Genomic DNA, 27,045 nt, shown 5'->3' on the forward strand with positions numbered 1-27,045 from the left:
AGGTTCAGAAGAGGACATGGAAGGAGGGATAGCACTGCTGATGTCACCTGGATCCTGGCTAAAAGCAGAGAACACCAGAAAAAAGATGTTTACCTGTGTTTTATTGACTATGCAAAGGCATTGTTGGACTGTGTGGATCATAACAAATTATGGACAACATTTCAGAGAATGGGAATTCCAGAACACTTAATTGTGCTCATGAGGAACCTGTACTTAGACCAAGAGGTAGTCATTTAACAGGACAAGGGGATACTGCATGGTTTAAACTCAAGAAAGGTGTGTGTTAGGGTTTTATCCTTTCACAATATTTATTCAGTCTGTATGCTGAGCAGATAATCTGAGAATCTGGACTATCTGAAGAAAAATGTGGCGTCAGCATTGTAGGAAGACTCATTAACAACCTTCGATATGCAACTGATACAACCTGGCTTCCTGAACGTGAAGAGGACTTGAAGCACTTACTGATGAAGATCAAAGACCACAGCCTTCAGTGTGGATTACGCCTCAACATAAAGAAAGCAAAACTCCTCGCAACTGGACCAACGAGCAACATCACGATAAATGGAGAAAAGATGGAAGTTGTCAAGGACTTCATTTTCCTTGGATCCACAATCAATGCTCATGGGAGCAGCAGTAAAGAAATCAAGTGACGTATTGCACTGGGCAAATCTGCTGCAAAAGATCTCTTTAAAGTGTTAGAAATCAAAGATGTCACTTCAAGGACTAAGGTGAACTTGACCCAAGCCATGGTGTTTTCACTTGCCTCATACACATGTGAAAGCTGGACAATGAGTAAGGAAGACTAAAGAAGAATTGATGCCTTTGAATTATGGTGCTGGCAAGAATATTGACTATTGCATGGGCTGCCAAAAGAACAAACAAATCTGTCTTGGAAGAAGTACAGTTCAAATGCTCACTAGAAGCAAGGATGGCAAGACTTCTTCTCACATACTTTGCATTTTCTTTTTATTGTGCTATAAGTGCATCTCACATACTTTGGGCATGTTATCAAGAGGGTCCAGTCCCTGGAGAAGGACATCATGCTTGGTAAAGTAGAGGGTCAGCCAAAAAGAGAAAGACCCTCGCCAAGATAGATTGAAAAGGTGCCTGCAACAATAGGCTCAAGCATAACGAGGGTTGTGAGGATGGAGCAGGACTGGGCAGTGTTTCGTTCTGTTGCTCACAGGGTTACTATGAGTTGGAACTGACTTGGCAGCACCTCGAAACAGCAGCACTCTATCCCACAGTGTTGCTGTGAGTCAAAATCAGGTTTGAGGTTTTTTTTGTTTTTGGTTTTAAACAGAAAATTACTACCCCTTAAGTAATAACTCCCTATTTTCCCCTCCCACCTGCCACTGGTAATCACTAATGAACTTGGTCTCTATGTATTTGCCTATTTTAGATATTTCATCTAAGTGGGGTCATACCCTATTTGTCCTTTTGTGTCTGACTTATTTCACTTAGCATGTTTTCAGGGTTCATCTGTGTCATAGCATGTATCAGCACTTTGTTTCTCTTTATAGCGGAATAATGTTCTGTTGTATGAATGTACCACATTCGTTTATACATTCATCTGTTGATGGACTCTTGGATCGTTTCCACCTTTTGGCTGTTGTCAATAGTGCTTCAGTGAACACTGATATACAAGTATCTGTTTGAGCCCCTGCTTTTGATTCTTTTCAGGAGGAGAGGAATTGCTGGGGTATACAATAATTCTATGTTTCACTGTTTGAAAAATCTCTAAAGTGCTTTACATAGCTGCTGCGCCATTTTACATTCCCACCAGCCATGGATGAGGGTTTCAACTTCTCCGCATCCTCACCAACACTTGTTATTTCAGTTTTTCTGATATTAGCCATCTGAACCAAAAAAATCAAACCCGTTGGAGTCGATTACGACTCATAGCAACCCTATAGGACAGAGTAGGACTGCTCCACGGAATTTCCAAGGAGCACCGGGTGGATTCAAATTGCTGACTTTTTGGTTAGGAGAAGTAGCTCTTAACCACCAGGCACCAGGGTTTCCATCTTAGGGGATGTGAAATGGTATCTCATTTCCATTTTGATTTGCATTTTCCTAATGATTAATGGAAAGAAAGCTCTAATGATCTACTTCCAAAACTCAACTAATGAAAACCCTGTGGATCACAACAGTTGAAGCTGAAACTGATCTTGGGGATGGCACAGGACAGGGCAGAGTTTCATTCCATCGTTCAGGGGGTCACGAGTTGGGGACCGGCTTGATGGCAGCTAACAACCACCACCACCATGATTAACGATGTTGAATATTTTTTCATGTGCATATTGCCGTTATTATATCTTCTTTGGAGAAATGTGTATTCAAGGCCTTTGCCCATTTTTAAATTGGTTTTTTTTTTTGTTGTTGAGTTATAGGAGTTCTTTATATATTTTAGATATTAAGCCCTTATCAGATGCATGGTTACAAAATATTTTCTCCTATTTTGTGGGTTGTCTCTCCACTTTCTTGATAAAGTCCATTGATGCACAGAAGTTTTTAATTTTGATGAAGTCAATTTATTTTATCCTTTGTTGCTTAAGCTTTTGGTGCCATATCTAAGAATCCACTGTCAAAACAAGGTCTTGAAGCATTACCCCTATGTTTTGTTTTGTTTTTTTCCTAAGAGTTTTATGGTTTTAGCTGTATGTTTAGGTCAAATTTTAATTTTCAAATATGGTGTGAAGTATGAGTCCAACTTCATGTTTTTGCATGTGGAGATCCAGTTGTCCCAGCACTATGTATTGAAGAGACTCTTGGACAAAGAATCTTAGCACACTTGTCAAAAATCAGTTGAGCATAGATAGGGTTTATTTGTACACTCCCAATTCTATTCCATCGGTTTATATGTCTATCCTTATACCAGCACCAGACTTTTTTTTGTTGTTGTTGAGAATATACACAGTGCAGTACACACCAATTCAACTGTTTCTATGTGTAGAATTCAGTGACATTGATTATATTCTTCGAATTGTGCATCCACCCTCACCCTCCTTTTCTGAGTTGCTCCTCCCCCATTAGCATAAACTCACTGTCCCCTAAACTTCCTGAGCTGCTGTTGTCATTTTGATCCCATATACAAAAAAATCAAACCTATCACCGTCGAGTCGATTCCAAAAGTCTGCCTTGAGCGTTATGCTCTTTTAAGAACTATCTATATGAGTTGATAGTTCTTAAAAGAGCATAACGCTCAAGGCAGAGTTTTTTTACTAGTTGAGCTAGACTGTTGTTTGCTTTTGTGAAGACTTCAGGGATATTTTTGGTCTAAGGTTTAAAGATTATCTCAGGGCAATAGTTTCAGGGGTTTGTCCACCTCCATGGCTCCAGGAAGTCTAGAGTCCATGAGAATTTAAAATTCTGTTCTGCATTTTTCCCCTTTTGATCAGGACTCTTGTATAGAATCTTTGATCAAAATGTTCAGAAATGGTAGCCAGGCACCACACAATGCTTCTGGTCTCATGGCAAAGGAGGCAATTAGCTACACATTCCATATCCTCCTTCTATTCCTGACTCCCCTTCTTCCTCTGTAGCTCCAGGTGAACAGAGACCTTGGTTGGCCACTTGCAAGCTTTCAAGACTCCAGGCACTATGCAATGAACTAGGAGGTAGACGAGAAGCACTAACTGGGATGTCCCATGAAACCGATGACCCTAAACCTTCAAACCAAGGAACCAAATCCCATGAGGATTTTGGTTGTACAGAAGTAGCCTCAGCTGCTACTTTTTTTTTTTTTTTGGTAGATATATCTATCACACAACTTTAGCCAATTCAATTTTTTATAGTTGTACAACCTGTTGACAGCTATTACAATAATTGGTTGTGCAACCCTACCCTGCATTAGTGCAATTTTTCCATCACTGTTAACCTTACCCCCTTCCACGTCCCTCCCACCCTCGTAACCACTGATAAATTTTGGTCTCTGTACATTTGCCTTTTATTTCTATGTAAGTGAGAGTACCAGGCTTTTTTTTTTTTTTAATTGTAGCTTTATAGTATGTTTTCAAATCAGGGAGTTTGAGTCCTCCTACTTTGTTCTTTTTTAAAGATTGCTTTGGATATTCAGGCCTATTGCAATTCCATACGAATGTGAGAATTAGCTTTTCCATATGTGCAAAGAAAGCTGTTGGAATTTTGATAGAGATTGCATTGAATCTATAGATCTCTTTTGGGTAATATGGCATCTTAACAATATTAAGTCTTCCACTCCATGAACATGGAATGTCTTACCACTTATTTGGGTCTCGTTTAATTTCTTTCAGCAATGTTTTATAGTTTTCAATGAACAAGTCTTTCACCTCCCTAGTTAAATTTATTCCTAGGTATTTTTTTTTTTTATTGTGCTTTAAGTGAAAGTTTACAATTCAAGTCAGTTTCTCATACAGAAACTCTGGCTAGGACCTCCTGCACAATGTTGAATAAGAGTGGTGATAAAGGGCATCCTTGTCTGGTTCCCGTTCTCAAGGGGAATGCTTTCAGACTCTCTCCATTTAGGATTATGTTGGCTGTTGGCTTTGTATAAATGCCATTTATTATGTTGAGGAATTTTCCTTCTATTCCTATTTTGCCCAGAGTTTTTATCATGAATGGGTGTTGGACTTTGTCAAATGCCTTTTCTACATCAATTGATAAGATTATGTGGTTCTTGTCTTTTGTTTTCTTTATGTGATGGATCACACTGACTGTTTTTCTAGTGTTGAACCATCCCTGCACACCTGGTATGAATCCCACTTAGTCATGGTGAATTATTTGCTTGATATGTTGTTGAATTCTATTGGCTAGAATCTTGTTGAGAATTTTGCATCTAAGTTCATGAGGGATATTGGTGTGTAATTTTCTTTTTTTGGTGGAGTTTTTACCTGTTTTTGGTATCAGCGTCATGCTGGATTCATAGAATGAGTTGGGGAGTATTCCATCCTTTTCTGTGCTCTGAAATACCTTTAGTCGTAGTGGTGTGAACTGTTCTCTGACACTTTGCTAGAATTCTCCAGTGAAGCCATCAGGGCCAGGGCTTTTTTGTTGTTGTTGGCAGTTTTTTTTAAAAATTACCTTTTCAATTTCTTCTTTTGCTATAGGTTTATTTAGTTGTTCTACCTCTGCTTGTGTTAGTTTAGGCAGGTAATGTGTTTCTAGAAATCCATCCATTTCTTCTAGGTTTTTAAATTTGTTAGAGTACAATTTTTCATAGTATCTGTTATGATTCTTTTAATTTCAGTTGGGTCTGTTGTGATATCGCCCATCTCGTTTCTTATTCAGGTTATTTGCTTCCTCTGCTGTTTTCCTTTTGTCAGTTTGGTTGGTGGTTTATTGATTTTGTTGATCTTTTCAAAGAGCTAGCTTTTGGTTTTGTTAACTCGTTTGTTTTTCTGTTCTCTATTTCATTTAATTCTGCTCTAATTTTTATAATTTGCTTTCTTCTGGGGCCCAAGGGCTTCTTTTGATGCTCTCTATTTGTTTGAGTTGTAGGGATAATTCTTTGATTAGGAATGTGTACATTTATTGCTAAAAATTGACCTCTGAGCACTGTGTTAGTTGTGTCCCAAAGGTTCTGGTAGAAAGCATTTTCATTCTTATTTGAGTCTATGCATTTCTTTATTCTGTCCTTAATTTCTTCTATAACCCAGTAGTTTTTGAGCAAGGTGTTATTCAATTTCTATGTGTTTGATTTTTTTCCTTGCTTTTTCTGTTGATTTCTACTTTTACGGCTTTACAGTCAGAAAAGATGCTTTGTAACATTCCAATGTTTTGGATTCTGTTAAGGCTTGCTTTATGACCTAATATGTGGTCTATTCTGGAGAATGATCCATGTGCGCTGGCAAAGAAAGTATACTTGGCTGCTGTTGGGTGAAGTGTTCTGTGTATGTCTATGAGGTGAAGTTGGTTGTGGCATTTAGATATTCCACGTCTTTACTGAGCTTCTTCCTAGATGTTCTTCCTTCACTGAAAGTGGTGTGTTGAAGTCTCCTACTATTATTGTGGAGCTGTCTATCTCTCTTTTCAATGTTGTTAAAGTTTTCTGTATTTTGGAGCCCTGTCATTGGGTGCATAAATATTTACTATGGTTATAGCTTCCTGGTATACTGACCCTTTAATCATTATATAGTGTCCTTCCTTATCCTTTGTGGTAGATTTTAAAGTCTATTTTGTCAGAAATTAATATCGCAACTTCTGCTCTTTTTTGATTGTTGTTTGCTCGATATATTTTTTCCCATTCTTTGAGTTTTAGTTTGTGTCTTTAAGTCTAAGGTGTGTCTCTTGTAGGCAGCACATAGATGGATCTTTTTTTTTTTTTTAATCCATCCTGCCACTCTCTATTTGTGCATTTAGTCCATTTACATTCAGCGTAATTGATAGATATGTGTTTAGTTGTGTCATTTTGATGTCTATTTTTTTCTGTTGTCGACAGCTTCTTTTTTCCACTTAATTTTCTGTGCTGAATGGTTTTTCTTTATATATTTTGTCTTTTCCTCTTTTTCATTGTTCTTGCTGAGTCTTCATGTTTTTCATTTTTATGTGTAGGATTGTTAGTTTCCTTTGTGGTTACCTTAATATTTACCCCTATTTTTCTAAGTTTAAACCAAACTTTTATTTCTTTGTATTGCCTTGACTTCCTCTCCATATGAAAGATCTATGACTACATTATTTTTTAGTTCCTTTTTTAAAGTTTTTATTTAGTGTTGTCATCTTTTACATAATGATGTCTCTATTTCCCTGTTTTAAGCATTTTTAGCTTTGATTTATTTTTGTGATTTCCCTGTCTGGGTTGATATCTGGTTGCTGTGTTCTGTGTTCTAGTCTTGAGTTGTTATCTGATGTTACTGATTTTCTAACCGGAGGACTGCCTTTAGTATTTCTTGTAATTTTGGTTTGGGTTTTGCAAAGTCCCTGAACTTCTGTTTCTCTGGAAATTTCCTAATTTCACCTTCATATTTGAGAGACAGTTTTGCTGGATATATAACTCTTGGCTGGCAATTTCTCTCCTTCAAGGCTTTTTATATGTCATCCCTTGCCTTCTTGCCTGCATAGTTTCTGCTGAGTAGTCCGAGCTTAGTCTTGTTGACTCTCCTTTGTAGGTGACTTTTTGTTCATCCCTAGCCACTCTTAAAATTCCCTCTTTATCTTTGGTTTTGGCAAGTTTGATTATGTCTTGGTGACTTTGTTTTGGGATCTACCCCGCGTGGGGTTCAATGAGCACCTTGGATGGATTCCTCTCATCTTTCACGGTATCAGGGAAATTTTTTGCCAATAGATCTTCAACAATTCTCTCTGTATTTTCTGTTATCCCCCCCGTTCTGGTACTCTAATCACTCATAGGTGATTCCTTTTGATAAGAGTCCCACATAATTCTTAGGATTTAATTTTTTTAATTATTTTTCTGAGTTTTCCTCAAATATGTTGGTGTCAAGTGCTTTACCTTCAATCTCACTAATTCTGACTTCCATTGCCTCAGTTCTGCTCCTATGACTTTCTATTGAGTTGTCTAATTCTGAAATTTTATTGTTAATCTTCTGAATTTGTTTGCTCTCTTTGAATTCTTGCAGCCTACTAAATTTCTCATTATGTTCTTCTCTAATCTTCCTAAGTTCCTCTAATGCTATGTTTATGCAGTCCTTGGCTTGTTCTGCATTTTGCCTGATCTCCTGAAGAGTTCTGTATATTAATTGTTTGTATTTTACTTTCAGTAATTCCAGGAAGTTCTCTTCCTCCACAAGATTTCTTGGTTCTTTGTTTTGGGAGCTTGCTAAAGCCATCATGGTCTGCCTCTTTATGTGATTTATGTGCTTAATAGGCAGAGCAGTGACAAATGTCACGAACCTGCCTCTCCACCATATAGCTGAAACAGTTGAAGTTAGACTTCAGGTATATACCCTGTTGTACTGTGTTAACGAGGGCCTATGCTGTTGAAATGGGCCACACAGGTCTATGCAGAGGTGAAAGGCATTCAAAGTCCGTGGGTTGCTTATGGCTGTGCCTAGGCAAAGGAGCTGTTTCTGCCCTGAGTTCCCAGCTTAGGGGAGCTGGCAAATTACTTTTTCCCCATTTGTTAATTTGTTCCTTCTCCAAGGCTGAGAGGATGGCTCAGGGTGCATGACAGGTCTTACTTAGAGCTGAGGGAAAGTGGCTATCCCTGAAGCTGGCTCGGGATCTGGTGTAGAGTGGGGAGGGGTTAGTTAAATGGGACAGTGTTTTTTCCCAAAGGGGTGTTTTTTGGTCCGTGCAGTAGATTAGACGCAAGTACGCATGCTGAGAGTGCTGCTCTTCGCTGATCCCGGAGGTGTGAATGAACTCTCTCCTGCTCCATCTCTCCTGATGTGGAAAACATGTCCTGAATTCCACTGCTTCTCTAACTGTGCTTGTGTTGTGCCAGTGAATCTGGCCTGCAGGGTGCCGGTTCCCTCTGGGTCAAGTCTGGCAACTCCTTGTTGCTTGTGAACCGTCTTTCCCTCCCCCTGCCACTCAGTCTGATTCCTCAACTTTGCCTTTGATGTTCAGAGCTCCTAGATTGTCATATACAATCGATTCACTTGTTTTTTCAGGTCTTTTTTTTTGTTGTTAGAAGAATGACCAGAAGCATCTGACTACTCCACCATCTTGGTCCTGCCTCCCTCTGACCAATTCTTTTTGGTGCAGTGCCTCTGTGTATTCCTTCCACCTGTTTTTGATGCTTCTTGTGTCATTCAATATTTTGCACGTGGAATCTTTCACCATTGCAACTCAAGGCTTGAATTTTCTCTTCAGTTCTTTCAACTTGAGAAATGCCGAGGGTGTTCTTCCCTTTTGGTTTTCTAACTCCAGGTCTTTGCACATTTCATTATAACATTTGGCTTGTCTTTTTGAGCCGCCCTTTGAAATCTTCTGTTCAGCTCTTTTACTTCATCATTTCTTCTGTTCGCTTTAGCTACTCTACATTCAAAAGCAAGTTTCAGAGACTCTTCTGACATCCACTTTGGTCTTTTTTCTCCTGTGTTTTTAATGACCTTTTGCTTTCTTCATTTATGATGTCCTTGATGTCTTTCCACAACTCGCCTGGTCTTTGGTGTTCAATGCATCAAATCTATTCTTTTTTTAAAAAATTTTATTGTGTGTGTGTGTTTTTATCGTGCTTTAAAAAAAATTTTTTTTTTAGATGAAAGCTAACAAAGCAAATTAGTTTCTCACTTAACAATTAATGCACATATTGTTTTGACATTAGTTGCCAACCCTGCAATGTGCCAACATTCTCCCCTTCTTGATCTTGGGTTCCCCGTTCTCATTCATCCAGCTTTCCTGTCCCCTCCTGACTTCTCGTCCTTGCCCCTGGGCTGGTATGCCCCTTTAGTCCCAGATACATGGTTGAGTTACATGTATTATTGTTTGTACAATGGGCTTGTCTAATATTTGGCTTAAGGGGGGACCTCAGGAGTGACTTCAGTACTGAGCTAAAAGGGTGTCCAGGGTCCACACTCTCAGGGTTGCTTCAAATCTATTCTTGAGTTGGTCTCCAAATTCAGGTGGGATATACTCAAGTTTGTATTTTGGCTCTTGTGGACTTGTTTTAATTTTCTTCAGCTTCTACTTGAACTTGCATATAAACAATTGATGATCTGTTCCACGGTGGCCCCTAGCTTTGTTGTGACTATGATACTGAGCTTTTCCATCGTCTTTTTCCACAGACGTAGTTGACTTGACTCCTTTGTTTTCCATCTGGTGAGGTTCACGTGTAGAGTGGCTGTTTACATTGTTGAAAAAGGTATTTGCAATGAAGAAGTTGTTGGTCTTCCAAAATTCTATCATGTGATCTCTGGCATTATTTCTGTCACCAAGGCCATATTTTCCAACTACCAATCCTTCTTCTGTTTCCAACTTTCACATTCCAATCACCAGTAATTATCAGTGCATCTTGATTGCACATTTGATCAATTTCAGACTGCAGAAGTTGGCAAAAATCTTCCTGATTCAAAATGGCCAATACCAGTCCATTTCAGCTCATTAATGCCTAGGATATTGATGTATATGTGTTCCATTTTATTTTTGAAGACTTCCAATTTTCCTAGATTTATACTTCATACATTCACGTTCTGATTATTATTGGATGTTTGCAGCTGTTTTTTCTCATTTTGAGTCATGCCACATCAGCAAATGAAGGTCCCGAAAACTTGACTTTACCCACGTCATCAAGGTCAACTACTTTGAGGAGGCAGCTTTTCCCCAGTCATATTTTGAGTGCCTTCCAACCTGAGTGGATCATTTTCTGGCACTATATCAGACAATGTTTTGGTGCTATTCTTAAGGTTTTCATGGCCAATTTTTTCAGAAGTAGACTGCCAGGTCCTTCCTAGTCTGTGTTAGTCTGGAAGCTCAGCTGAAACCTGTCCACCAAAGGTGACCTGCTGGCATTTGAAATACCAGTGGCAAAGCCTCCAGTATCAGAGCAACATGCAAGCCACAACAGTATGACAAACAGACCCGTGGTGGAATCAGAGGATTAGATGATATTAATAGATATTCATTTGCTGACTCTGACAGTTATATTGTGGTCCTGTAGGAGAATGTCCTTGTTTATAAGAAATGCTCACTAAAATATTTGGGCATCTTATCTGAGATTTTGGAGCCCTGGTGGTGCAGTGGTTAAAAACTCGGCTGCTAACCAAAAGGTCGGCAGTTTGAATCCACCAGCCGCTCCTTGGGAAACCCTATAGGGCAGTTCTACTCTGTCCTATAGGGTTGCTATGAGTTGGACTCAAGTTGACGGCAATTTTTTTTTTTTCTGAGAATTATTCTCAAATTGTTCAGGAAAAACGTACTGTATTTGCAATTTCTCTGTAACTTTGGTTTGTAATTGTTTTAAAATTTAAAAAGTGAAACAAAACAAAAGGAAACCAACCAAACTTCATTTAATGCCAGACAGAACCACCAGGTGGAGACCTTAGACTGGAAAGCTCTTTTTTCCTGGGCCTTTCTTTTGCTGGGTTAAAAAATAGGGTTTTATTTCTTTACTTTAAAAGCGGGAAGTTGTATAGGGTTTCCCTCGCTCCAACACATGGACAGAAATAGGTATCTGTATGAAGTTGAAAACAGAATTTTCTTTTTTGATTCCATTTCTTTTTCCCAGGATTTCTCAGCCTCAGCACTACTGACATTTTGGTCTGGATACTTCTTTGTTGTGGGGGCTGTCCTATGCATTGTAGGATGTTGAGCAGCATCTCTGGCCTCTACCCACTAGATGCCAGTAGCACTGTCCCAGTTGTGACAACCCAAAATGCCTCCAGACATTGCCAAATGTCCCCTGGGGGACAAAATCCTCCCTGGTGGAGAACCAGTGTTTTTGGCAAAGAGATGTTCTCTTCTCTGGGCACTTTGGTCTCTACTGGCTCAGCAGAGAACCTAGGAAGTGTCTGATCTTCCTTCAGGGAGGCTGCTAGATAGTGGAGCGGGGGGTGGGGTAGGGGTGGGGGGAGCTTTAGGTGGTAGAAACTGAACTCCAAGACCTGAGGTGGGTGTTCAGTACTGTACCACCTGTGGGTGCTGTTCTGGGCATAGACAAGCCACAGAGCCCATGGTGTCAGGAAAGGCCTCAGACAACCAGCCAGGAAAGGTCAGACCTGGGGTTCCCGGAAAGGAAGCAGTAGAAGAGGCTGGGGTGGGGATGCAAACTCCTTTTCCAGGACAGCCAGTGCCTGGTTGCCTCCCAGCTGGTTGGGCAGAGCCTTAAAATGCTAGAGAATGACTTGGGTTTACTACTGTCCTTCACCCTCCTTGTTCTTGTAAAACTTCCTTCTGCTGCACTCCACTTCCCTATCCCCTTCCCCTTCCATGCCCTCTGATCTAAACCTCCGAAACCCTCACCAGCTCCCAGGAGCCCCAGCTTACGGCAGCTTTCAGGTTTAAGGCCTTCTCCAGCCATACCATCAACAATGTAAATACAGCAGATGGCCGTCTCCCCAGGCTCAAGGATGCCCCACGCCTGGACACATTTAGATTGTGTTGCCCTTGTATTTCCTTAAAGCTCTTTTGATACCCTGTTAAATATTAAATAAAAATTAAGGGCTGTTTGTGCCAGGTGCAAAACGTTTCCCAGAACAATAAATCAAAACGGCCGTTTATGCCAGGTATAAACCTTGACAGAACAATAGGGAGTTTTCAAAGTGCTCTAATTGTAGACACTTCACAAGTGAAACAACTTGACATTAAAAAATGTTTCTGACTCATCATACCAGACACCACCAATCCTCAGTAGACAAGTATACCTATGAAACCAATGACAGAAAGACCCCCCACTTTGTAAAACCCTCCCTTCAATTAAGGACATTCCTGAGACCCAGTTATTGTAACTTCCTTACTAGAAATCCCCTGCCTTTAAAAGCTCTGTGCTCACGCTGCTTGAGTAAGCTTCTCTGTTGGACACTCCTCACATGTGAACAGTTTCTCACTCAATAAACCCTGTTAACTCTCATTGACCCGTTAATCAATTTTTTGCTTTTGACACCTTTTTCTCATTGTAGGTGTGTCTTCTCTAAAAAGTGCAATTTTCCCCAGCCCTTAGAAGAGTTGTAGTTGTTAGGTGCTGTCAGTCGGTTCTGACTCATAGTGATCCTATATACAAAAGAATGAAACACTGCCCAGTCCTGTGCCACCCTCACAATCGTTGCTATGCTTGAACCCACTGTTGTATCCACTGTGTCAATCCATCTTGTTGAGGGCCTTCCTCTTTTTCGCTGACTCTTTACTTTACCAAGTATTATGTCCTTCTCCAAAGACTGGTCCTTGCTAGTAACACGTCCAAAGTACATGAGACAAAGTCTCATCATCCTTGCTTTCAAGGAGCACTCTGGCTGTACATCTTCCAAGACAGATTTGTTTGTTCTTCTGGCAGTCCATGGTATATTTAATATTCTTTGCCAACGCCATAATTCAAAGGCATACTTTTTTGGTCTTCCTTATTCATTGTCCAGCTTTCACACACATATGAGATTGAAAATACCATGGCTTGGGTCAGGTGCACCTTAGTTTTTGCCTAATGCAATACGTCATTTGATTTCTTGACTGCTGCTTCCATGGGCGTTGATTGTGGATCCAAGTAAAATGAAATTCTTGACAACTTCAATATTTTCTCCGTTTAACATGATGTTGTATATTGGTCCAGTTGTGAGGATGTTTGTTTTCTTTATGTTGAGGTGTAATCCATCCTGAGGGCTGTAGCCTTTGATCTTCATTAGTAAGTGCTTCAAGTCCTCTTTGAAGAGTTACAAGGTCCAAAGTCAGCACTGGCTGGGGGAGGATGGGGACCTACCTATGGGGACCACTGTGAGGGGGTCAAGAATTTGGGGATAAGGTCAAGAAAATGTCACCCTCTGGAAATAAAACAAATGCATTATGGCTGCATTTGGCAAGCTATAGAAGTGACCACCCCTCCTGCAGAGAGCCAGCACCCTCCCTGCCACAGCAATGGGAGCCATGTGGCTAGTGTGTAGCCTGAGGCAAGTCACTTCAGTTCTCTGGGCCTTAGTGTCCCTGTTCTGAAATGACACATTTAGAGGAGGTGGTCCATGAGTCTATCACTTAACACAAAACCCATAAACATGCTTCTCCAACTGAGCCAGATGATCTTAACCTTAAGGTTGGGCCATCTGTGAGCAGGCACTTTATATGGTCAGTGCCTTGTAACAAGGGGGTGTTTAATCATTCAGACGTTGTGAAAAGCTTGTCCACTCCCTAGCCCATGTGTCACCCGAGGACTGGCTTCACCAAGGCAAGGGGGCCAGCCTAGCTGCTGCCGGGAGGGTACATGCTCCCTGAGGCTGCCTGGTTGCCTTCTTGTGGGTTGGTGACTCTAGGACATAAAACAAGTCTGTCCCTGATTCATCTTCAAACTTATTAGACTGTAAGCTCTTACTGGGCAAAGAGCTTGTGTTTATCAGCATCTGAGCTCCAGGGACGAAAACGGTGCCTTCCACCAGAGGTACTGGACAAGTTGTGGTTTTAACTCAAGGTCAGTCTTATGCCCGAGGTTGAATCCTGTCCTGGCTACTGTATCCTGAACTCACTGGCATTTACAGCTCTTGTCAGTCCATGCTTATGGTGGACTGTGTGGCCTCCCCGCTGCTTCCTGAGAGCTGTGCGTTGCTGACCTCTTCTCTGGCTATGTGGTCACCAGAAGAGCTCCCTGCCGCTGGGTCAGGACTCTGGTTGGCCTGCCTGGTATCAGTGCTCACCCCAGTCCAATTTGCTGCTGTTCTAAGAGGGTCCAGCTGACATTTAGTGCTGGCTCTGGGGCTCCTGAGGCCCAGCCGCACCCTCCTCTGAAATTCTGAGCCTACCCTGGATTCCCAACACAATGCCTGCACCCACTTTTTTTTCCCTCTAAAGTCCATTCCAGTTGGTGCACTTCCTTTATGTGCAGCCAAAGGGTTCTAGCAAATATAAGGTTCTGCCTTCCCAGAGGAGCCATGAGGCAAAGTCCATGCAGTATGTAACCTGGGTTGGGGCCGTTAACCACTTGCACCACCCAGGGACTGCTAACCGTGGGAAGGTTTCCCTATATCTGGGGCTGATGTAGCCCCCCCACCCATGCTTTTGTGGCCTGATGAAAGTTTCTTTGTCTAGGATATCCTGGGGTTGCAAGTCTGGGATTTCCCCCATAACTTCATTACATCAACATTCGCTAAAGTTCAAAGAAGACCTTCTGAGTAATGACATCAAACAGAGCCTGAAACCACAAATAAAACACTCCGTTTCATGCAGTGGTCAGCACCCACGCTTAATTTTTGCACCTTGGAAAGAAACGCAGGCTCCCCTGGCATGGGATGCTAACGCCTTTATTAACTTAGTGTTAACACTGCATTGGCTCGGTTGCTTTCTTTTTCGGAGCTGTTGATTCCATGAACAGCAGTTCGGTTCTCTACGGCTCACAGGCCACGAGGCGAGTGCATCACAGTCAAGAGGGGGTAGGATGAGATGGAGGGAAACGAGATTAAGAAAATTTAAGGCAAATGTTATTCCCGTAGTAAAGGGAACTCATCAAGCAGATCTGTGCATTTCAATGAAAATATATGAAATATTTGTCAAAATAATTAACATCAGTAAAAATCAGAACATGTAGTGTACAAAATGTCTACACAGGTTTGGCAGAAATAAACCCATCTGTGTTGCGCAGGCTCTTGATGGACACAGAAACATCTGCCATGAGAACAAGTCTCCCACAAAGCAGAGGCCGAGCATATTTTAATAGCTATTCCATAAGATGGGGCGTGATTAACAGGTCACAGGCTAGTTTGCTCTTTGTTAAGCCCGGAGGAACTGCGCGGTCCTGCAGGGCCCCTTGGGCTGGCCGCTGGAGTGCCTCCTTTGGGCCCCCCAAGAAGGCTCAGCATCAGGACACGTGGTGGGTCAAGGCCACGAGACTCCCAGAGACACAGAAGGAACACGGTGATGTGGCAACGCGGGGAGCTGGGATCCCAAGGAGAGAGCTGCACAGAAAGGAAGCACCTTCCCATCTGGGCTCCGGATGTGACTTTCTAAGCCACTGCTGCCGTTTCAGAAGTGGCTGACTATGTAGGAACAGACACTCCATCCCCAGTGGTCATACATTTTATGCCCCCAAATCTGTTTTATTTACAGTCCGGCCAAGCCGCCTGGCAGACGGCTCTGTGGCAGGCGGAGGAGCAGGTGAGGGGCCCGCACTTTATCACCATCAGGTGGACGCTTGGGCCCTGCATGTGGCCCTGGGGAGGATGACTACGGCACTGCACAGAGGCTTGGGAAAGTGACAGGGATGCCAAATGTCTCTCCTTTCTGCTTTGGTCTTGGAGATTCAGTAAACGTATGGTCCCAGATGCCGCTTTGAAGCTGGAGCTGTGGGTTCCAGAATTCATTTTGTTCATTCATTTTGAGTTTGCCAGAAGACTGTAGCCAGCAAGCAGAGTTTGAAAGAGTATCACCATGTTAAGAATGCCTCCTTGAAAGGCCACCATCCTCCTGGCTCTGGGAGGACAGAGCTGCTGCGGGCCCTGGTCCAGTGAGATAAAGCTGTCAAATGCACGGTTCCTGCCCCGTTTTCTAGGCACAGGCTCTGTCTGCAGGTCTGGTGAGGGTGGGCAGGCGAGAGGGGCTGGTGCCCTCTAGCCAGCCAGGAGGCACGTCCGGCAGCAGAACTGAATGAAGAGCTTCCGCTCACAGAGCCGGTTGGACTTCACCATCTCACAGAATGTCTCATCAGCTGGTGCCCCCGGCCGGGAAAGAAAAAGGAGGGATTAGTCAGACTTTATGGAGTTCCTGGATGGCAAAAACTGTTAAGAACTTGACTACTTGCCTAGAGATTGACAGTTCAAACCCACCCGGAGGTGCCTTGGAAGATAAGACTGGCGATCTCCTTCTGAAAGGGCACAGCCTTGAAAACCCTACGGATTAGTTCTACTCTGCATACATGGCGTCACCAGGAGTTGAAACTGATTCGATGACAACAACAACAGTCAGACTTTGAGGCCTGTTTAAGATTGTTGCATTCGTTCCACATTTGCTGGGAGCTGCTGGGCTTCTGGGCGTGGTGTGGGGGGACGCAGGTATGAGGGACACAGGGCGATACAAGTGTGGGGGACACAGGTGTGGGAGACACAGGTGTGGGGACACAGATGTGTGGAAAACAGGTGCGGGGGACACAGGTGGGGGGATACAGGTGTGGGGGAAACAGGTGTGGGGGACACAAGGCGAGGTGGGACTGCCAGGCAGCCTGGCAGCCTTCACAGTCCCCTCCTATGACGGGGCTTAGCTGCCGCCAGCCCAGGTGGCAGCTAGGTGTGAGGGGCTTGCACTGAATGTGAGGGACAAGAGGGCCTCACATGGTGGACTAGAAGGGCCTCTCGAGGTGGGAGGGGTCTGAGGAGACCGGGCAGAGGGTCCTGGGTGCACTGAATGGACGTGTCTTTTGGGCGACTGTGTGGTGGTGGTGGTGGGGGTGCAAGGCAGAGGGGTCTAGAGTGTGGCTGCTGCCGTGGTCTGGGAGCACCTCCCATGGGGAGAGGTGGTGGTGGAGTGGAGAGAGTTGTCCAGGAAGATGGACGAGACGTGGTGATGGAAAAGGTGACGTGGAGATGTTGGGGCGGGAGAAGCACGGATGGAGGATGGCCACTGGATATGAGGACACCTGGCCGTTCACGGACCCTGGGAGACCCTCCTGTGACAACCTTGCTCTTGGACTGGATGTGTGACCCAAGCAGGTGACCTCCTAAAGAGGGAGCTTTCTGGCCTTGGAAGGGATACAATTAGGTGAACCAGCAAAATCACCAAAGAGCACAGCATGGAGCCACTTGCTGTGGTTTGTGAGGCAGCCCTGGGGCTCCTGCTGCTGGCCCCAGGTCTGCAGACGGGGCCAGTGCTGCTCCCTGCCCTCCTTCCTGCCTGGACATGGTGCCCAGAGCTGCCCCTCCCTGCAGCACACCTAGCCACTGTACCCTCCTTCCTGCCACAGCATGTCCTACAATGGCTCCCATCAAGCACCGGCCAAAGGTTCCTACTGAGCCTGCCTCTTGCCTGGAATCCCCACGTTGGGCAGCGCCTTTGGTCCTCTTCTGGGTTTCTGTTTTAAACTTATCCATCCTTGTCCCTCAGCCCACCTGGAGACCTGGGCCCTCCCACAGCACAAGAGCCGGCCTCTGGTCCCAGCCCAGGTGTGGATCCTCCCTGTGGATAGTTCTGTGTGCCTGGTGGGGTTCCTGCTGTTGAGCCTACCCTCTGGCTGGCCTGCCAGCTCACAGGGGCTCTCTGCCTGAGCACAGGCCTCACTGTGGGGCTCTCTCCTCTTAGTCCTGAGGTGGACACCCTCCGGGTCTCCTGGCTTTGACCTCTGAGTGAGGCATCTCCTATGATCCATGGCATGAGAGTGGGAATGGTACAAGAAGAAAATAATTTTTAAGTCAACCGACAAAACAACCAGCAGTAGCTGGGCTGTTCGCTGGGATGCCTCAGATCAATGTGAGAGGCCTAAAGGCAGAGATGGGAGAGGGCAGTCATGGTCCAAACTGACTAGAGAAGCCAAGCTACCGGCCAGCATGCCTGCTCGGTGGGCTGCTGCTCTGTGACCCGCTGTCTGGGGGCAGCCCTGCCCGGCTGTGCTCACCGTTGCTGCACGTGTGGTTGGTGATGCATGACGTCCCCAGCTGCGTGAAGCCCGGCTTACACTTGCTGCAGTTCCTGCTGGAGCCCTCACAGCTCAGGCAGTTCTCGTCGCACCTGAGGGAAGGCAAAGGCTGCTGCAGTTTGGGGAGCAGGCCCACCCACGGCCAGAGCTCTGCTCCCCTCCCACACACCCTATCCCAGCCCAGGTCCTCTGCAGAGAGGTGGCAACTGTGCCCCAGGGGCCTCCTCCTGTCTGACCTCACACAGTCATGGCCATTTAGCAGAAGTTAGACTGAGGCTCCAGCTTGCCCGGGAGGGAGGAATAAGCTCAGGCCTCCGAGACTTCCCATGGCTCATCTCCACCCCTCCTGGGCACTGACACCACCAGACCCATAGAACCCAGAGCAGCATCAGCACAGGCTTCCTCTGGCAGCTGCCCCCTTCGATGGTTGTAGACTTGGGGCTGGCCAGACTCCACTCCAGGTGCCTGATGAACCTCATCCTGAGCTGTCCTTGAGACTGCTGCCACCAGCAGACTGGGCTTCCTTTCAGGCCATGCCTGCCTCACCCAGGGGCAAGTATCCTCCCAACCTCCCTCTCCCCCCACCCTCAATGGTCATGGCCAAGCCTAGCCCAGAGAGGGCCATGGGGCTGTTTCTGATGCAGAGTAAACGTGACCTAAGGGAAGGACTGGCACACTCTGGCCGTTGGGCCACACCTGGCCCACCACCTGATTTTGTAAATAAAGTTTTATTGGAGCACAGCCACACTCATCATTGACGCACTGTCTACAGCACATGTGCTACAATGGCAGAGCTGAGGAGCTGTGACAGTGACTATACAGCCCAAGAGCCTCAAATATTTACTCTCTGGCCCTTTGCAGGAAAGGTTTGCTGACCTGGCCACAGGGCTTGAACTCGCATGTTCCCCACTTTGGGCCCAAGTGTGACATGCTGGGCACATTCTCTGAGTCTAGCACTGTGGCCCACCACTCCCAGTTCAGGGCTGGACAGGCCCCAGAGGCAGCATCGGAGGGGATGCAGGGTGGCATGCAGGGCAGGAGGGCCCTGCCTGTGTTCACAGTTCTTGGCTGCAGACAGATGCCATCTTCTTGGAGGTGAGGCCTGCAGTGACTGGACACCAATGACAAGGCTCTTCATCAGACTTGTTCCAAAGCAGCCCTGATGGAGGCAGATTCCACCACTGAGCCTCCACCCTCAGCTGCAGGATGTGCAAACCAACATCTAGGAGTCCCTTGGCCTCTCCCTCCTGCAACGAGGACTGGCCCTTCCCGCCCACCCTGAGGACTTGCCGCAGGCTCTGTACAGGACCTTGTTTCTCATTCACTTTTGAAACCCCTTGTGCCTGGGCTCCCAGAACCTCCCCCTGTAGCCTTGGGGACCCAGCCACAGGCCTCTGAGGCCACAGCAGAGGGGACAATTCCCTAGGAATGCTGCTGGCATCTCTTCCAGACCACGTCCATGAGCAAGACCAGGCCATTTAAACTTGTAGCTGAGGGTTGCTTCAGCCACAGCCAGTGTGCTGACTGGGCTTTGGTGGAGTATTGGCAGACCCAGCTTACTGTTTCTCCAACCTCTACCTTCACCAGGCCCTATGGGACCTCCTTGCCTGCCCCGGCAGGACTACAAGGCATTCACTTCCTCCTGCCACATAACACATCACCACACACGTGGTGGCTTCAAACAGCACGCACTGTAGATCCCAGTTCTGCAGGTGGAAGTCAGGCAGGCTCAGCTGGGCTCCCTGCTTGGGGTGTCACAGGCCCAGGACAAGGTGTTGGAAGGCTGGGCTCCTGTGTGAGGCTCAGGGGAGGAATCCAGCCCCTGCTGCTCCCTGGGAGGCTGATGCTGCCCAGTGGGCCCTGGCTCTCCTGCAGCTCCCGTTTCTGTGGTAGACGCTCTCAGCTTTCTGTTGGAGCTTCCTTGCACGTGGTTCTCTAGGGCAGGGGCCAGTGTTCAGTTATTATCTGTAGCACCAACTTCACCCCCAAAACACCATGGCGATTCTATCCTGCCAAATCCTGGGAGGACAGGCACGTCCACTGTGCCCCTCTCTGCACCTCTTTCTGTTGGGCTGTTCCAGGTAAGAGTCAGGCACCTGAATCCAAGGACACAGGCCATCTTGCCCCAGGAGCTCTACATCACACTTCCTGGGCCATAGCGTAAAGTGGCCTCGGAGCGCCTGCCATCCTGGACCCAGTTGAGGCGGGTGCAGGGAGGGCTACGGGGAGGGCAACTACCCCACAGAGTGGCTGTCCTCCAAAGAGGGCCTCGCTCTCTCTTGCTGGGTCTCTCACTAAGTCGGGGGCAGGGGTCCAGTGCCTCTTTTGAGACACTTACCATGGATTTTCCTCAGCTTAGACCTGAACACCACAGGAACACACTGTAGCATTCTGGTGCCCTCCCCTCCTGTCATGGATTAAAGTGTGTAGGCCATGGTTCCCAGTATTGTGTGATTGTCCACCATTTTGTCATCTGATGTGATTTTCCCATGTGTTGTAAATCCTACCTCTATGATGTTAATGAGGTGGGTTTAGCAACAGTTATGTTAATGAGGCAGGACTCAATCTACAAGGTTGGATTGTGTCTTAAGCCAGTCTCTTTCGAGATATAAAAGAGAGAAGCGAGCAGAGAGATATTGAGACCTCATACTACCAAGAAAGCAGCGCCAGGGGCAGAGCGCATCTTTTGGATCCAGGGTCCCTGAAAAACTCCTTGACCAGGGGAAGATTGATGACAAGGACCTTCCTCCAGAACTGACAGAGAAAGCCTTCCCCTGAAGCTGATGCCCTGAATTTGGACTTGTAGCCTACTAGACTGTGAGAGAATAAATTTGTTTGTTAAAACCATCCACCTGTATTTCTGTCATGGCAGCACTAGATAACCAAGACACCTCCCTACCTCCCAAGCCACCCCGCCCCGCCTCATCTGCCCCTTATTCCCAGGGAGCTACCTGGGCCCGTGAGCAGGAACAGCACAGTGCAAACCAGCACTGCTGGGTCGGGGAGGCTATGTTTTTTGAAAGCTGCTGCCGCCAGGCTGGGATAGCCCTGCAGACAGAATCAGGCAGCTCAAGCCTGTTTCCTTTGGCAGGAATTTACACTGATGGGTCGTCCGAGAGAAGGGGACGCTTGCAAGGATGGACACTTTCTGAAAAGCTGCAGTTCATCTCCTCTGTGGCTCTGTGCAGGGTCTTCCTCTGGGGTATTCTCTCTGACACATGACACGTCAGCCCAGCAATGAACTCCACTCTAAGGCTGGATACCTCCTCAAGATGGAAGTGAGGACCAGGCATGCCCTAAGGGGCCTTGACAGGGAGGTCCGCCCCTTGCCTCCTGCTGCCCCCGGGGCATCTGGTTGCCATGCTTGCTGGGATATCCAGCATCCTCTGGGATCCAGGCACTTGACAATGAATGTGATGATCCCTGTTTAACCAAGTTCTCTCTGGGTGACTGTACTTGGGTAATTACCCTCGAACCATCTGGCTGGGTGAAACGAAAGGTTTGCTTCCGAGAACGGTGCAGATGGCTCTGAGCAAGACTTGGCAGGGCTAGGCGAAGGAAGCAAGTTTCTGATCTTAAACTCAATCAAAGAGGGGCTGCCCTTTCACAGTTACTTGACCCTCTCTCCTGGACCCCTCTTTTTTTAAGTCACAAGAGAGCAAGGACTTGATAGCCTCTTGTTGGCTCACTGTAGGGTTGTTTTTTTGTTTTAAGGGAATAAGTTACAACCCAGAGCAGTTCTCCAAATACAGCCTCAGGAGGCGGACCCTGTCGTGGGAGCGAGATCTACCAGTGCTATTAAGTCCCCAGTCGTGAGCTGGAAGATGGGCCTGCTCTCTTCACCCCTCTCTCACATGAGCCTCAGAGGGCTTCCTTGTTTTGAGTCTATTTCAGATGGAAGGTTCTCTCCCTCCCCTCCCTCATAGCCCATCCCCATCATCACTATCATCACCTTCACACTCCTCTCTGTTGCCCTCATCCTGAACAAGACAGCTGTCCTGCAGTTGTTTCTGGAACCTAGAAGGCCACATTCAGCAAGACAAGAGAGGACCAAAGCATATGGTTTCTTCCTTAACTGCCAAGTCCAGCAACAAAAGGGAACACTGCCCAGCCCAAAGCCACCCAACAAGCATGGCGGGCTGTGTTGGCACGTGGATAAAAGAAACAGGAGCAAGACAGGGTTAAATGTATGCTCACCTGCTGGATAGGAAATGGCTGCGGAATGAGGACATTGTCAGGACCTCATTCTTTTCTCTAAAATATCTAATTAAAAAAATTAAAAAACCATCAAAAGCATGGCTTCCTAATTACCAACAAAGTGAATACATCCCTAGGGTGGCACAGGTGGGCCCTCCAGTCCAGCTAGCCCTGGGAGGCAAGCATACAGAGGCAACCCTTTGCTATTCTTCTTCCTGCCCCAGCTCCAGTACCCAGTACAGAATAGACACTCAACAATGCTCACTAAATGAACAAAGGAATGAAAGTCACAAACTCACGTGTGACCTTGGCCAAATCATTAACTGCAGGTGATGCCATTCTCTGTAGGTGGGCTCCTGTCCTCCCTACTTCACCCCTGCCCAAGGGAGATGCTGCTCCTTGGCCGGACACTACAACTGCCCTGCCCTGTTACCTCGGCTGAGCCAGGGGACGATTTAAAAGGAGCTGTACCTTCGACACACTTTGTGGGGCAGGCCTGGCATCTGCTCTGGGTAGAACCCCTCACCGCAGGTTGGCACGCACTTCCAGTCGTGGAAGTGGAAGGGTTTTGCACAGTGAATGCATTCTTCTCTGCTGGGCCCTGCGGGGACAGGAAAAGAAGTGGATGTCAAGGACTGCCCCACCCGTCACCAGGTCTCAGACCTACTGCAGTGCCTGATGAGTTCGAGAGCACTGTCCAGGTGCCCACAGCCAGCACCTTTGCTAGTGTTTCCCAAGTGGCCACCAAGAGCTTGTACCAGCCCCATCCTCACGTGGCTCCTGGGAGGTGGGTATCACTGTTCCCATTTCACAGATGGAGAGATGGGAGGAGCTGTACCCTCAGAGGCATGAGACCACTGCAATGCATCTCCACACTGCCTGGACCACGTTGGTTCCAAACATTTCCTTTCCCAACAGGCACAGGCCCTGCTTCTTTTAGAGCTATACCATCCAGTACCAGAGCCACTGGCTAGCACACATGGATGTTGGGCACTTGAAACATGGATGTGCCGTGAATTACATGCACACACCAGATTTCAGAGACTTAGAATATTCCAACACAGGATGTGATACAACTCATGGCTCTTTTATGCTGATTACATGTTGAAATGCTAATATTTCAGGCACATTGCATTCATCATCAAAAAGAACATTTCAAGATCTATCCTGAAGTACAACGCTGTCAGTGATAGCATAATATCCATAAACCTAAAAGGAAGACAGTTAATACAACTATTACTCAAATTTATGCACCAAGCACTAAGGCCAAAGAGGAAGAAATTGAAGATTTTTACCAACTTCTGCAGTCTGAAGTTGATCAAACATGCAATCATGATGCATTGATAATTACTGGTGATTGGAATGGGGAAGTTGGAAACAAAGAAGGAGGATTGGTAGTTGGAAAATAGGCCTTTGTGACAGAAATGATGCCAGAGATCACACGATAGAATTTTGCAAGATCAACAAGTTCTTCATTGAAAACATCTTTTCAACAACATAAATGGCGACTATACACGTGGACCTCACTGGATGGAATACACAGGAATCAAATCAACGACATCTATGTAAAAGCTCAAGATCATTAGTCAGAACAAAGCCAGGGGTTGCCTGTGGAACACACCATCAATTGTTAATATGCAAGTTCAAGTTGAAGCTGAAGAAAATTAGAACAAGTCCAAGAGAGCCAAAGCAGGACCTTCAGAATATCTCACCATTTCAAGAATAGATCTGATGCAATGAACGCTATGACCGAAAACCAGACTAGCTGCGGAATGACATCAAGGACATCATACATGAAGAAAGCAAGGGGTCATTAAAAAGACAGGAGAGGAAGAAAAGACCAAAATGGATGTCAGAAGAGACTCTGAAACTTGCGCTTGAACATCGAGTAGCAAAAGCAAATGGAAATGATGAAGTAAAAGAGCTGATCAGAAAATTTCAAAGGGTGGCTTGAGAAGACAAAGTAAAGTATTACAATGATATGTGCAAAGATCTGGAGTTAGAAAACCAAAAGGGAAGAACGCTCTTGGCATTTTTCAAGCTGAAAGAACTGAAGAAAAATTTAAAGGCCTGAGTTGCAATAGTGATGAATTCTATGGGGAAGATACTGAAAGACGAAGGAAGCACCAAAAGAAGATGGAAGGAATACACAGAATCACTGTACCAAAAAGAATTGGTCAATGTTTAATCATTTCAGGAGGCAGCATATGACCAAGAACCGATGGTACTGAAGGAAGAAGTCCAAGCTGCATTGAAGACATCGGCGAAAAACAAGGCTCCAAGAATTAACGGAATACCAACTGAGATGTTCAACAAATGGATGCAGAGCTGGAGGTGCTCACTCGTCTATGCCAAGGAATTCGGAAGACAGCTACCTGGACAACTGACTGGAAGAGATCCATATTTATGCCTATTCCCAAGAAAAGTGATCCAATCGAATGCAGAAATTATCAAACAAAATCACTAATATCACATGCAAGTAAAATGTTGCTAAAAATCATTCAAAAGCAGTTACAACAGTACATAGGCAGGGGAACGCCAGAAATTCAAGTCAGATTCAGACGAGGACGTGGAACCAGGAATATCATTGCTGATGTCAGCTGGATCCTGGCTGAAAGCAGAGAATACCAGAAAGATGTTTATCTGTGTTTTATTGACTATCCACACATTCGACTGTGTGGATCATAACAAATTATGGATAATATTGTGAAGAATGGGAATTCCATAACACTTAATTGTGCTCATGAGGAACCCGTACATAGATCAAAAGGGAGTCATTTGAACAGAAGGGGATACTGCAGTGGTTTAAAGTCAGGAAAGGTGTGTGTCAGGGTTCTATCCTTTGACCATACATAATCAATCTGTATGCTGAGCAAATAATCCAAGAAGCTGGACTATATGAAGAAGAACGGGGCATCAGGATTGGAGGAAGACTCATTAACAACCTGCGTTATGCAGATGACACAACCTTGCTTGCTGAAAGTGAAGAGGACTTGAAGCACTTACTGATGAAGATCAAAGACCACAGCCTTCAGTATGGATTACACCTCAACATAAAGAAAACAAAACTCCTCACAGCTGGACCAATAAGCAACATCATGATAAATGGAGACAAGATTGAAGTTGTCAAGGATTTCATTTTACTTGAACCCACAATCCATGCCCATGGAAGCAGCAGCCAAGAAATCAAATGATGCATTGCATTGGGCAAATCTGCAAAAGACCTCTTTAAAGTGTTGAAAAGCAAAGATGCCACTTTAAGGACTAAGGTGCGCCTGATCCGAGCCACGGTGTTTTCAGTCGCCTCAAATGTATGTGAAAGCTGGGCAATGAATAAGGAGGACAGAAGAATAATTGATGCCTTTGAATTACGGTGTTGACGAAGAATATTGAATATACAGTGGAGTGCCAAAACAATGAACAAATCTCTTTTGGAAGGAGTGCAGCTAAAATGTTCCTTAGAAGCGAGGATGGGGAGATTTTACCTCACATACTTTGGACGTGTTATCAGGAGGGATCAGTCCCTGGAGAAGGACATCATGCTTGGTAAAGTAGAGGGTCGGTGAAAAAGAGGACCCTCAATGAGACGGATTGACACAGTGGCTGCAACAATGGGCTCAAGCATAGCAATGATCATGAGGTTGGTGCAGGACCGGGCAGTATTTCCTTCTGCTGTACACAGGGTTGCTATGAGTCGTGACTGGACGGCACCTAACGACAACAGTAAAAAAAGGTCTGCCTTGAGCATTATGCTCTTTTAAGAACTACCTATTTGGGATCAAATTGACAACAGCAACTTGAAAGATTAGATGGGAAACAGCGGGCAGTGAGTTTATGTAATGGGGGAAGAACCACTTAGAAAAGGATGGTGAGAATTGTTGCACAACTTGAAGAATGTAATCAATGTCACTAAATGGTACATGTAGAAACTGTTGAATTGGTGTATGTTTTGCTGTGTATGTTCTCAATGACAACAAAGTAAATAACATTAAAAAGAAAAAAGTTACGAAGGAAAACGTGTAGCTAAGCCAAGCATCAGAGGAAGATGAATTACTCTCGGTCAGACATTGTATTAGAATATAGAAACCACACTGTCCATCGGTTCACGTGTCCATCTCCCTTGCCATCCATCTCCCCATCCATCCAGCAACCATCTCTCCATTCATCTCCCCATCCATTCATCCCTTTGTACAAGTCCATGCTGGGCATCCAGTCTGACAAATGTCCCCAAAGAACACCTGGTGAGGATATAAGGAGCAGCAGGGCAGCTGCTGGCTGACAGCAGAGGTTGGAACATGGGTAAGAAGTCATCTCAGACGCTGTATGATAACCACGGTGCCTGGGTAAACCTTTTTCCTCTTTGATTTGATTGCAGTCTTAGACTGAGGCCTGAGAGCTAATACAATGAGATTTGGTCCTCTTCCTGAAGTAACTTCTGACTAAGATGGACCTCCCTGCTGTGTCAAGGGTAGGCTCTTTGCAGACGTTCTGCAGCCCTGTGGGTCCCAGGACAGTTACCAGCTGCAGGCTCTCTGCTCTGGTAGCTAGTTACATAACTTAGGACCATAGCTTTAAGCCCTCGCAGGGAATGTTGAGCTCATCCAGCTAAACACCTCATTGGATTGTCAGGAAAAGTGATGCCCAGAAGGCCACAGGACTGTGAGTGAGAGGCTGTGGTGGGGCGAGGACGGGCTGGTCAGGAGCCCCAAGGGTGGGCGTCGTCA

General features: G+C 45.5%; 1 protein-coding gene across 2 annotated transcripts in view; it reads right to left on the bottom strand.

Annotated features, from left to right (window-relative positions):
- Nucleotides 1-14,575: 14,575 nt before the first annotated feature.
- Nucleotides 14,576-27,045, bottom strand: part of PCSK6 (proprotein convertase subtilisin/kexin type 6) — a 269,265-nt gene continuing 256,795 nt past the window's right edge. The window contains exons 17-19 of one of the 2 annotated variants that reach the window (XM_049906076.1): nucleotides 22,793-22,922; nucleotides 18,104-18,216; nucleotides 14,576-16,207 (exon numbers count right to left, since the gene is read on the bottom strand). In XM_049906076.1, coding sequence (XP_049762033.1) covers nucleotides 16,110-16,207; nucleotides 18,104-18,216; nucleotides 22,793-22,922 — 341 coding nt within the window. In that variant the 3' untranslated portion in view covers nucleotides 14,576-16,109. The remainder of the gene's footprint in view (nucleotides 16,208-18,103; nucleotides 18,217-22,792; nucleotides 22,923-27,045) is intronic. The other variant, XM_049906075.1, reaches the window with a different exon arrangement.

Source organism: Elephas maximus, chromosome 13 (assembly GCF_024166365.1).
Source record: "Elephas maximus indicus isolate mEleMax1 chromosome 13, mEleMax1 primary haplotype, whole genome shotgun sequence".
Lineage (NCBI taxonomy): Eukaryota > Metazoa > Chordata > Mammalia > Proboscidea > Elephantidae > Elephas > Elephas maximus.